Source organism: Cricetulus griseus, chromosome 3, assembly GCF_003668045.3.
Source record: "Cricetulus griseus strain 17A/GY chromosome 3, alternate assembly CriGri-PICRH-1.0, whole genome shotgun sequence".
Taxonomy (NCBI): Eukaryota; Metazoa; Chordata; class Mammalia; order Rodentia; family Cricetidae; genus Cricetulus; species Cricetulus griseus.
Genome location: NC_048596.1, coordinates 228,665,477 through 228,678,889, shown reverse-complemented (window position 1 = coordinate 228,678,889; position 13,413 = coordinate 228,665,477). Strand labels below are relative to the sequence as shown.

General features: G+C 35.1%; 1 protein-coding gene across 3 annotated transcripts in view; it reads left to right on the top strand.

Moving 5' to 3' along the window:
- The window catches only part of Tasor2 (transcription activation suppressor family member 2), a 38,190-nt gene that overhangs the window by 1,886 nt on the left and 22,891 nt on the right, over positions 1–13,413 (top strand). For 2 of the 3 annotated variants that reach the window (XM_035442844.1, XM_027405111.2), the window contains exons 2-7: positions 7,849–7,986; positions 8,129–8,254; positions 8,336–8,355; positions 8,448–8,547; positions 11,079–11,179; positions 12,530–12,633. In XM_035442844.1, the coding sequence (XP_035298735.1) occupies positions 8,229–8,254; positions 8,336–8,355; positions 8,448–8,547; positions 11,079–11,179; positions 12,530–12,633 (351 nt within the window). In that variant the 5' untranslated portion in view covers positions 7,849–7,986; positions 8,129–8,228. The remainder of the gene's footprint in view (positions 1–7,848; positions 7,987–8,128; positions 8,255–8,335; positions 8,356–8,447; positions 8,548–11,078; positions 11,180–12,529; positions 12,634–13,413) is intronic. The other variant, XM_035442843.1, reaches the window with a different exon arrangement.

Sequence of the window (13,413 nt, the reverse complement as noted above, 5' to 3'; positions counted from 1 at the left end):
GGTCAAACATTTTTATGACCTTGGATCTGAACATTCTTTGACCTATTTAGCAGTTACCATACTATTTTAGTTATGATAGCTTTATAATATACATTGGTATTTTGTCTTTTGGGGGACCAAGGGAGCTCTGGATTCTTTTTTCTTCTTCCAGATGAATCATCCCAATTTCTATAGACAGTCTCATTGGAATACTTGTGTTTGCATTGAAATATTGCGTTTATAGATTCCTTTAAGAAAAGACATTGTTTTGATTTTTTTCCCTTCTAAGAGAATAGATTTTTATTATGTGTGAAAATGTATTTACAAAAAAAGCAAGCAGGCTGTCTCTGCACCTTGCTTAGTAGAGCACTACAGGTACCTTAGAAATGGTTTGTGTCTATTCTAGAAGGAAAGTATTCCTTGAACTGTCACCGTGGTCTTTATTTGATTAACCAACAAATATTCACCTGTTTTGAACTTAAAGAGATTCATACTTTGTTTTATGTTCCAAGATTTATGTTATAGCATGTTTCCATGCTCTTTTACCCATTTTTTTTTTTTTAACTGTAGCCTTGGCTAGCTTTGAACTTGATATGTAGCAAAGGCTGGATTTAAACTCTTGATCTTTTTGCTGCCTTCTCTTAAATGCTGGGATTACGGACACACTGCCACGCTGGATTTAAGCAGTGCTAGGGATTGAGGCAGGGCTTTGTGTATTCTAGACAAGCACACTTCTACATCCCTAGTCAACTCCTTTATAGTTCTAAAACTATTTCAGACTCCAGCTATTTATGTTGATAATTACTACATTAACATACTTTTAGTATCTTTTAAAAACTAAGCCGATTACATCTTGACTTAAGTAATATTTTGAAGAAAAATAGCTATTTCCCTTCCAAAAAATTATTAGTGATAAGAGTGGCATTGTATTATGTTTTTGCAAATAGCCTTCATGTCACCTTTAAATGCTCAAGTATTCTGCATAATGCTCAAATATTACTTCTGCATTACTTCTGTTGTAATAGATTGTTTTAGTTGAAGTATATGGCAAAATATACTGGCATTGGCTAGCTAAGTGTTTTTATTTTTTTATTTGATTATTTATTTATTTATTTATTTATTTTTCGAGACAGGGTTTCCTTGTGGCTTTGGAGGCTGTCCTGTAACTAGCTCTTGTAGACCAGGCTGGTCTCGAACTCACAGAGATCCACCTGCCTCTGCCTCCCGAGTGCTGGGATTAAAGGCGTGCACCAACGCCCGGCTGCTAGCTAAGTGTTTTTAAAAGGAGGAACATTTTAGCAATATTTTCAGATAAGTTGTGTTTTCTTTGTTATTCATCAATTTTGATAATAGTTTAAAAGTTTCCTACAGTGTAAATTGGAAACCTTATGAATGAACGTATAGAAATGCATTTATCTAGTTTGCACATTGAAGGGCTTTTATTCTTGCATTAGTCATTTGGGAAAATACTGGTTCCCTAAATTGTACAGGTCTTCCAAATGATGAAAAGTATTGCTCTGTGTGTGTGTGTGTGTGTGTGTGTGTGTGTGTGTGTGTGTGAGAGAGAGAGAGAGAGAGAGAGAGAGAGAGAGAGAGAGAGATCACATTAGCATAATCATCACTACTTTGAGAATCTTTACTTATAATTAATTTCCTTCAAGATACAGTTTATTGTAAGAATATATTCTGTTCATCACGACATCTCCCATCAAACTGCTCCTAATCACCACTGCCATAAACATTTGCCATTGAATTCACTTGAGCCTAAAGTTTTGTTGGTGGCAGATGTTAGGCTATTGGTTTAATCTCTTTAGTGGTTAAGGGCTACTCAGATTATTTTTTTAATTAATTCAGGGTGTCATATTTGGTAAATTAGATTTTTCTAGGACTTTTAATGTTTGTCATCACAGTTATTACAGGTACCTTATTATTGAAATGTCTTTTTTACATTTCCTTTTTTAATTTTAACATCTCCTACAAACCAACATGTTTTGATTCATCTTGTAAGTTAATCATTTTTATTAATCTTACCAGTGAAAAATATATTTATTTAAATTTCTCACTATTTTGAAATAACTAGATTGTATGTACACTTATATATTTTGTTTATTCATTTATTTTGTGGTACTAAGAATTGAATCCAAAGTTTAATACAGACCAAGCTACAACTGAGCAATATCCCCAGCCCTATACTTTTATATTTCAAGTAAATACTTAAAAGGGTGTATGGAAGGACTCTAAATGTTGAGTGATGGAACATATGCCTAGTATGTTTGCTACCTAGATTCAATTAGCAGCACCATTAATAAGTAAAAGAGTATCTGTTAGGATTTTCTCCCTCACTCCCTCCCTCCCTCCTGTGTAGTTTAGGCTGCCCTTAAACCTATGGTCTTCCTGCCAAGTCTCCCAAGTTCTGGGATTACAGGTATGTTCCATCATGCCTGGCTGGGATTTTTTTTTTTTTAGACTTCATTTTTAAGTTTTATGTGTGTCTGTGTGAGGGTATGTTCACTTGAGGGCAGGTACTTGTGAAGGCCAGAAGAGGGTGTTGGATTCTGGTTCTGGAGCTACAGAAGGTTGTGAGTCACCCAATGTGGGTGCTAGGAACTGAATTTGGGGCCTCTTGAAGGGCAATATATACTCTTAATCCAATCATCTCTCTGCTGGCTGAAATTTTGTTTTTTGTTTTTTTTTTTTAAAGCAGTTTTAAATATTTTTAGGGGCAGAACATTATAATTTATTTGCATTTAATGTAGTTGTTCTTTGTGTTTTGTTTACCCTGTTCTATGTTTGTAGTCTTTATATTTCTTTAAGATCTTCTAATCTATCTTTTTAAATCTATTTGTATGGAAGTTACATATTTTCCTAGAATTCTGTGTTCTTGATTTTTCAAAGTTAAATTTACAAACATCTTTATCTTAAAATTGTTCACTTCATTCACCGTTTTCATGATTTATATACTATTTTTGTCATGTAATAGAACTCCTTTTAAGATTATTATCAGATAGCTGGAAGCCTGCTTAGAATTGTTGGGTTTTGTATCCAGTTCTTATTATTTCCCACATTTCTACTGTGCTCCCCATTCATTACTGTGTTTTTCAATCTGGAGTTATCTTCTTGTGGTTAAAGTTACTTCATTTGTAGATGCTTTTATTAAAAGTTTTTTTTATGAAGATGATGATGATAAACTTTTTGGTTCACTGTCATGCTTGGAAAATGTTTTTGCTGAATATAAACATTGTACTTTGATAATTGTTTTTTAGGATGTTAGTTTTGAATACTTCTTATGTTCTTGGGTAGCCTCATTTCTATCTTTGGCTTCCATTATTGCTACTAATTCACCTGTTAGTCTTTGGGTTTCTTTTCCTCTGACTGCAATGTATGTATGTATGTATGTATGTATGTATGTATGTATGTATGTATGTATATGTGTGTGTGCATATATATACACACACACACACACACACATATATATATATATATTCTTTAACATTCTACTGTGTCATTGTAATGTGTTCTTGCATAAAATGATTTGGCTTTTTAAGTTTGTAAATTGAAAGTTTTTTAAGTGTTAATTGGCTATTAAATGGCTCTTCCTTTTTTTATTCCTGCTGTCTGAATGTGTTAGTGTCTTTCATTATCTGCATAATAAATATTCTCTTCTAGTCTTTTGCTTTTCTTTTTTGTCTTTTTAAATTGGTTTCTGTTTTAATTACTGCTTTTGTCATGAGAAATGTGCCTAGGGCATACTTTCTGTTTTCCCTTAATAAGATATAATACCATTTAATTGGAGAACTGAATCCCTTGCTGAATCCCTTACTGAATAGTCAATACACTATTGCTTGATGAAATACACCCTTTAATCCACAGCTGCTCCCTCGTTAGGAGAAGAAATATTTGACCCCAGTTCTTAAGGCCTAGTTTATTTGGTACAGGATCTATTTCACCTCTGTGGAAATCCCCTACTTTGTGTTAAGAACATTTGGGGTGAATATACCTAGTGGTGAAAGCAATTAAAAGAAAATATTTTCCCAGGCATTGGTGGCACACCCCTTTAATCCCAGCAATTGGGAGGCAGAGGCTGGCGGATTTCTTTTGAGTTCCAGGCCAGCCTGGTCTACCAAGTGAGTTCCAGGACAGGCTCCAAAACAATACAGAGAAACCCTGTCTCAAAAAAAAAAAAAAAAACAAAAACAAAAAACAAAAAAACTCTTAGTTGTGCCACTTGCTTTGTAAGATAAAATGATCTAGAAAAGCAAAGGTGGTTTTTAAAATGTAATTGTCACAGAAAAAAATTAATGTTCTCATTTTTTTTTTTTTTAGATTTTCTTCTAAGAGAAAAAACAATATCTTTTTGCAAGGTACTCAACAATGAGTTTGGTGCAGCCTTTCATTGAAAATAATAGTTTATTGCTAAAGCACAAATTCATAAACCCAATTTGATGAGTTAGAACATTGGTCACTGGGTTTATATGGATGTCACCATAAAAGACTTGGGGGTGTGGCTCAGTAATAGAGCATTTAAAATGTTGTATTCCCCAGTATCACAAAAGAGTGAGAGAATGCAGATACCACATAACATTTTAAAATAATTTTAATAAAAATTATATGATCTTGAACAATTTATTTACCTTTTGTACATCATGTCAAAACAAAAATAATATTTTAAAAATTGCAAGTATCAACCTGATAATCAGAAACTTTGTAGATCAAATTTTGAGAATACTAAAAACAATCTTCAGAAGTTGAATGTTGGGCCAGGCGTTGGTGGCGCACGCCTTTGATCCCAGCACTCGGGAGGCAGAGGCAGGCGGATCTCTGTGAGTTTGAGGCCAGTCTGGTCTGCAGAGCAAGTGCCAGGACAACCTCCAAAGCAATACAGAGAAACCCTGTCTCGAAAAAATAACAAAAAACAACAAAAAAAAGTTGAATGTTGGACTTAGGAGGCTGAGACAGAAAGGTTGCTACAAGTTCAAGGCTGGCTGGGGCTACAGAATGAGAGGGACCATGTATCAAAAATCAAGAGGGAGGGCAAGATAGCTCAGTGGATAAAGGCATTTGCTGTCAAACCTGAATGTCTGAGTTTGACCTCAGACCCACATGATAGAAGGAGAGAACCAACTCCTTCCAGTTGCCCTCTGACCTCTACATGTATACACCTGAAAAATAATATTTTTAAAGTTGAATATTGAACCTAAAAGTAAGCAATTGCAGTCAGATGAAAAAGTCGTAATTTGTAAATATAATTTATTTATTCTACATTAGTTTATTTTGAGCTGTGAATATACAGTGATCAGATTGTATTTTGCTTAATAGATTATTTAAAATTAATAATCCTCATTTTAGATTTATAATAAGCAAAATAGTTCCATTGTTAAAAGGCAAAATTGGCATGTCAGCATGTACTCTGTTGTTTGAGTGCTGTTAGCACGCTGAGTAGTCCAGCCAGATACAGTTCTGAAGAAGGTGAATCTCCTCTTCTGCAAAATGAAGTGGGTTTAGTTATTTCTCTGAGATGGCTAGAATAAAAGCCAGATTCATTAGTGTTAAGCGGGTCACAATCTTCAATTAGAAGTTTAGGGTATTTTTCAGTGCCAAGAGATTGGTACTTTAGTAAGACTCTTACCATTGTAATGACGGAAGAATAGAGTAGGAGTAGATCTGAGAAAACTTGACAACCTTGGAGTGTTAGGGGTCAGAGAGAATATAATGCTTTCAGCATACTGTAGCTGGTACCCTGAGTAGAAAGGAGGCCAGAAGAAAAGATTTACAGGGACGCTGAAGAATTCAGGGAGATGAATAGGTAATAGTTAAAAACATGGTTAGCATCAAAAGTTTTATGTTTTTTTTCTCTCATTTGGAAAAACTGATAACTTGTAGGATTACTGTGAGGATTAGATGACATTTAAAGTACTTAGCCAAGGAACTTGTACTTAGTAATTTCCCAGGAGGTAGATAGATACTACTTTTGTGAATTAGAGAAATACTCAGCCTTTCGTGTTTCTGCAACATAGCCTTGTAGTGATAGTAGTTTAGGAGGGGATCCACCCAAATTATGGTTGGGTGTTAGTTGAAGCCAAGACCTCATTGTGTGGGATATATAAAGGGAGTAGATGGCCAAAATGTTTAGGACATTCATGGAACTAGATAATGGGGAAGTGGAGGAGTATTTGCAGCCCAAAGCGGCAGAAACTCAAGAAGAGGGTACTTAGCATTGCTAGGTGAAACAAAATGTAACTGAGGACTAAAGCCCTTTCTTATGCATACTGGCTAGATTCCTGGTGATTTTGGCTCTAAAGTACTTTGCGATATTTTCCTGTGCAGTAGTATTCACCCATTTAAACTATATGGTCAAGCATGTATGTTGTTCTTATGTATTCAGATTTGTGGAACAATCACTGTAATTATCTTAGACCCTTTATGTCACCAACCCAGGCAACTAGTCTATTTTCCACCTTTTTGGATCTGTCTGTGTTCTAGATATTTATGTAAATAGGGCCATACAGTGTACAGACTTGTTTTTATTTTGTGTATGAGTGTTTTGCTTACACATGTACCTGTACATTGTGTGCATGCCTGGTGCTGAAGGAGGCCAGAAGAGGGTTTCAGATTCCCTGGAACTAGAGTTACAGTTAGTTAATAGCTTCATTTGGTCCTGGGAATTAAACCCAGGTCCTTTAGAAGAATAGCCAGTGTTCTTAATCATTTGAGCCAGCCTCTGGTCTTTTATTTAATATAATATTTTTATTAATCCTTTGGGGATTAATATTCATAAAATTCATTTAATATATTTTGATATTTACTCCTCTTAGATTCATCTCCCACTTCCTCAACCCTTCTCAACTTCCTGTCCTTTTTTTCCCCCTAAGTAATATACCTTGTCCAATTTGTGCTGCCCATATAACCATAAGACTGATGTCACCTACCTGGAGTGTGGTGGACATATTAGGACTATATCCTTAAAGAGAACTCTCCCTCCCCCAGAAGCTCCTCAGCTACTAGTGGAAAATTGTGAGCCCCCCCCCCTTTAACACTTAATCATTCTATGACATTTCATCATATGTTAAAACTTGACTTTTTTTCCCTTTTACTAGAAATCAAAACTAAGGCTTTGCCCATATGTGCCCACATTAGGCAAGTACTCTATCACTTACACTCCTGGCTCCAGTAAACTTGACTTTTAATTCTTCATTTAGTCTATCACAGGAAATACTGTTGATTCAGTGGTCATGGACATCTGCCTGTCATTCATTTTATTACATGTCTCCCCTTGAAGACTTTCTGGGCACTGGAATAATTTACAGTTCATTAGTACTTTGGTTTGGAAACTTATCTTTTGATAATTTAGATTTCATTTGTCGTTCTTACCGTAGTCACTACTTAGCCATTCAGTGAAGTTTCATTAAAGATAATTGGTCTGGCCAGGTGGTGGTGGTGCATGCCTTTAATCAAAGAACTTGGGAGGCAGAGGCAGGTGGATCTCTGAGTTTGAGCCAGCCTGGTCTACAGAGCTAGTACCAGGACAGCTAGAGCTGTCACACAGAGAGAAACCCTGTCTCGAAAAAATAGAAGAAGAAAAAAAAAAAACAAATAGTTGGTTTGATCATGTATCCCTTTGATGTTGTGATGAAAACCTCAGAAAGATACCCAAGCACAGCTATTTTTTTTTTAAAGTTTTAAAGTGCTTATGGATGTTTAAAACCATTAGTGACACTAAGATGATTTTTTTTTCTAAGAAGCATAAATTTTATTTTGGTTACTGGTGGGAAAAAATTCTTCATCCCTATTGGGCTACTTTTAAAATGAACCCTACTGTTAAGGCTATTGCTATTTGAAAACATCTGATGAGTCTTAATGTTTTTATTCTAGGGAAAAATCAAGTTTGCGTCTGAGAATTATACAGGTAACTACCTTAGGCCATCTTCTGGCTATGTTTGCCATGTGGCTGCAGATACCTACACATTCTCTTACAAAAGAAGTCATTTTCGTGCCTTCCAACTAAGTCAGGTATAGTCACTGTGAATAAATTCTATCTAAAAAAATATTTCTTAACCTTATGTCCTAAATTTCAGGTTTGTCTAAGTTTGGGATAAGCTTAATTCATAGGCAATACCATAGTACTGATAATTCTTTTTTTTCCTTCTTTCAGAATTACCTCTATGAACGTTTAGGCAACACTGTTATTAAATGACCCAGACGGACCCTTCCTTTTATATAATAGTAGCTTTTTAATACTGGGAATCTAAAAGATGGCAACACCTACTTATAAAAGCTTGTAAGTAATTACCTGTGTGCTTTATTTACTTGGTTTGTTTTTCTTCCTTTAATAAAAATATTCTTTTTGTTTTCTTTCTAGACTTCAACTCAGTCAAAATGGTAAGAAGTCAATTAGTTCTTGTAGTTTTTGTTGTTGTTTTAGTAAATGTTTCACAAAATAATCAGCTTCTTTCTGTCCTCATTTCTTAAAGCTCTCATCTCTCCATGGAAAGGGCAATTAATTATTCAGGGTTGTTTGCTGTGTGATATAACTCTTTGGTCTACTCATGGCACAGGAATTCCAGTACAACTGTAAGTATATTTGATCATCCCTAATGCATGTTTTGTTTTTCCAGTGCTGGGTGGTCATTTCACACATTGGTGTGAAATATATTTTACTTGGTTTTATTTAGAATACATTTGAGTGTGTAGAATACAAGTACACAGGTGACTTAAATTCTGTACCTTAAAAGGAAAATGGTACTTATAGTTGAGATGGGGTCTTGCTGTATTGCCCTTGCTGGTTTGGAATTTATAGGCTCAAAGGATCCTCCCAGTTCAGCTTCCTGAATAACTGGGACTCCATGAATCTTTTACCATGCCTGACTAAATTATTTTATATTAGAAATTTGCCTTTCCTCTAAAACAAATCAAATTTGTCTAGAGAGCAACATAACAAATTATAGCCTCTCAATACTATTATTGATTCTTCATTAAGATTTACAGTATCTGATACTAAAAGCGGCTGTTAAATTTGTTTTTAGTATGGTGAATTATGATAATGAAGGTTTTTTTTTTTTTTTTTTTCCTCTCTATCCTGGGAACTGTGGAGGACATCTTAAGAGATCTTTTTGTTTGATCTGTTCATACTTTTTACTCCATACCACTGAAGTATAGAAATAATTTAGTTGATATATGAGAACTTATTTCTATCAGAGTTCATTTTTTGTTGGCCATTTGTAAGAACAGAGAACAGGGATAGTATAGCCCATAAATAGTAAAGTAAGAATTTTGTGAAAAAATAATTTTAAAATAAGGGAAAGCTCTTTCTTGCTGTAGAATGTAGTTACTATGTGTAATGAAAAAATGATGTGCATGGTATTCAAGTAGATGGTAAAAATAGGTGAAAAGTTGGTTGTTTGTGTATCTTTCACCATTTTCCTGTAACTTACACATTAATCACAAATGAAAAAAGGCAGACTGTCCATTGGAGATAACTGAAAATCTTTTTTTGTTGTTTTTGTTTTTGTTTTTCAAGACAGGGTTTCTCTGTTCCTGCCTGTCCTTGACAGGACTCAGAACTCAGAGATCCACCTGCCTCTCCTAAGTGCTAGGATTAAAGGCATGAGCACTGACTGGCTCAAAAATCTATTTTTTTGGTTAGTTAGTTTTGCTTTTTTTTTTTTTTTTCTTTAGTCTGTTTGTTTTTGAGATAGGGTTTCTCTGTGTTGTGCCCCAGGCTGTCCTGGAGCTTGCTGTTCAGACCAGGCTGGGCTCTGCCTCCCAGAGTGCTGGGATTAAAGGCTTGAGCCACCACCATTTAGCTTTTTCCTTTTTTTTTTTTTTTCAAGTTTTAAAATATGCTTTGATTGAAATAAATTTACATCACTTTATGCCCTCCCTTTCCTTTAGCCCCTCCCAACTCCCTTAAACATTTCCCTTGTCCCTCTCTTTCAGTAGGTAGCCTCTTTTTCTTGATATTTTGTGTGTGTGTGTTATATACAACTTGCTCAATCTGTTTTTGTTAGTGATAGTTGGTTTTTGAAGGATCTTAACAAAATTTGGATAAAGGTGTAAGCTAAATAATAGTAATCTATCATTGTGAATTTCTTGATTTTTGGTAATAAGTTGTACAGGGAAATGTTATTTTGGGGGAGAATCATGAGGTAAAGGGGCATCAGATTTGCCTCAAAAAAAAAATTAGAAATACCAAAAGCATATACAGTATAAGCAAATATAGTGAAGTATAGACATTTTTTGTACTGTTTTCTGCAACTTTTATATAAGTCTGATACCATTTCAAAATAAATAGTGAAGAAAGAAAAAATATTGGAGAGATAGAATGAAGATCTGCACATGACACATTCTGTGGTATAGCCCAATATTTCAGAGACTTTTCAGCTTATTATAATTTTTGAAAATTCTCAGTTTCAGAGTACACAATTCTTTAACACATCTAGATATTTCAGCCCTGCCAGAAATAAATTCAGAAAATGTGAGCATGTTTGTAGACAGTATCTGTGGGTCATTCATATGTGTGGGAGTCTACACTGTTTATAAATATGTGAATTACCTAATCTGGAATTCGTTTTTTGTTATTGTTATTGTTTTTGTTTTTTGAGACAGAGTTTCTCTGTGTAGCTTTGGAGCCTGTCCTGGCACTCGCTCTGTAGACCAGGCTGGCCTCGAACTCCCAGATATCCACCTGCTTCTGCCTCCCGAGTGCTAGGATCAAAGGTGTTCGCCACCAATGCCAGGCTCCTAGCCTGGAATTTTTTTTTTTTTTTTTTTTAATTTTATTTTATTTTATTAGTTCTAGTTAGGGAACCCTAGCCTGGAATTTAAGGACTTTAAAACATTGTATATGTATGTATGTCTTGTGAGGGGCGGGGTATGCCTTGTGTGGTGGTATATGCATGTATGCGCAGGTACCAGTAGAGGCCAAAAGAGGGAGTCATACGCTGTCCAGTGTGGGTGCTTAGTAGTACACTCCCAACAATCAAGCCATTTCTCCAACCCTTTAAGGACTTTTTTATGATTATACTTTTGTTTGCATTTGAGTTAGAATGTGATAAGGTTGTGTCAGTATTTATTACACTGTTTGATGCATTTTTGTTTTTTAGGCCACAGGAATTAGATTTTAAGTATGTAATGAAAGTGTCTTCTCTGAAAGAAAGCCTACCTGAAGCTGCCTTTGGAAGACAGAATTATTTGGAGCAGAAAGGTCTGTCAAAATGTAATAGCACACTACATATCCTGGGCTTACTGCAGTCATTGTCCACTGTCATCCAGACATTCACATACACATCTAAATTTCATCTTAAATGTTTTATAAAGTGGTTTTTTGAGAAAGTTATAGGGTTCTATGTTCTCCACTCCTTGGAAGCCAGTTAGAAACTCACAGATTCATCTAAGATGACAAAGACTTTTATCTTTAATACAGAATGCTCAGAAAATTGAGCAAATTACATAAAAAAAAAAATAGCTGAAAACTCAGACCCATTCCTCTCATGTACATCAGTTTTTATTTTTAATTTTATGTACTGTTAAGTTCAAAACAAATATGAGACCAGCATTTGGGAGGCAGAGGCGGATGTAAAGAATGACATTGTGACACCTTTTCTCAAAATAAAAGCAAAAATAAAACAAATATGAGAAAAAATGGTCCTTTAATTCATAGAACACTGATATTTTTGTCTAGTATTTATTTTGTTAATCTAACAATATAAGAGAGAACTTTTTTTTGTTTTTGTTTGAGACAGGGTCTTATTGTATAATTCTGACTGTCCTGGAACTCACTCTGTAGACCAGGCTGGCCTCAAATTCTGAGATCTGCCTGCCTCTCTCTCTCTCTGGAGTCTAGGATTAAAGTACATTTTTAAAACTCAATATTTTGAAAGTTGTAGTACTCTCTCCCTCCTTCCTCCACCCACCTGATCCTCCTGTTCCCAGGTCCCCATGTCTACCATCAATGTCTATTCTATTTCCCCTTCTCAGTGACATTGATATGTCCCCCTTTGAGCCTCTTTGTTACTTAGCTTCTCTGGGTCTGTGGATTGATCATATTACCTCAGTCGGGATGATCTTTTCTAGTTCCATCCGTTTGCCAGCAAATTTCATGATCTCATTGATTTTATCAGCTGAGTAATTCTCCATTGTGTAAGCTTACCACATTTTCTTTTCTTTATCCATTTTTTGGTTGAGATTGTGAAAGTTGTGTTTTAAGTAGGTTAAAAATAAAAGTTCTGACTGGGTGGTGGTGGTGCACACCTTTAATCCCAGCACTCAGGAGACAGAGGCAGGCAGATCTCTGTGGGTTCGAGGTCACCCTGGTATGTATAGCTAGTTCCAGGCCAGCCAGGAAAGCATGGTGAGACAGTGAGACACTATGTACATACAAACAAACAAACAAACATACATACATACATACATACATACATACATGTTTTCATATGTCACAGAGAGGGCAGTAGGAGTGTATGTGATCAAAACACTAGTACACACATATGGAATTGTCAAAGAATGCTTTTTAATTAAAATTTAAAATGTTCTGTATTTCTGATTCCCTCTACAGTCTGTTGCCAGGATTTATGCTTTGATTTATATGAAGTGGAACTGTCAAACAAACAAGGAGAAAACATAGATAAACTGATCAGATACATTAAAAATAAGCAATTGGTAAGAATCACTAGTTTCAAATACAATTATTTTTTTCTTAAATTGGGAAATTGGTGCCTAAGTGTTGGCTGAATAATTTAGCTTATTGGTAGGGTTTTCACTGTTATGTATACTGACATCATAATTTTAACTGACATTTTCATTTTTTTACATCTCAGCTTACCTTTGTGTCTCATTATTCAGTTTATATTCCTGACTAAAAGAAGAAGTTTTTTTTTTTTTTCTCTCAAAGTCTTTATTGTTTTTTGATACATTGATTAGATATCTAGTGTGTTTACGTTAGTCAGAGTGCAACTTCTGAGATGGTTCTTTGAAAGCTATCTAAACCATTATCCAGGCTTTATAAAAGTTGTTTCTTGGGGCGGGAGAGATGGCTCAGCGGTTAAGAGCACTGACTGCTCTTCCAAGAGGTCCTGAGTTCAATTCCCAGCAACCACATGGTGGCTCACAACCATCCATTATGAGATCTGGTGCCCTCTTCTGGTGTGCAGATATACATGGAAGCAAAATGTTGTATACATGATAAATAAATAAATCTAAAAAAAAAAAAAAAAAAGGAAAGTTGTTTCTTCCGTTTCCATAATATAGGCAATAAGACTGAGGAGTAGCTACTGGTTCAAAGAATTCTGTCATGCTAGCCAGGGCTTCTCAGAAGATAGAAATAGATGCTTGACCCAGAGGTTGAGCTAACTTTTATGATGAATAATTTCTAAATATTACAAAGAAAATTATGCAAATGTTGGACAGGAATGAAGCAAATCAGGCCTTGTCTGTCCCCAC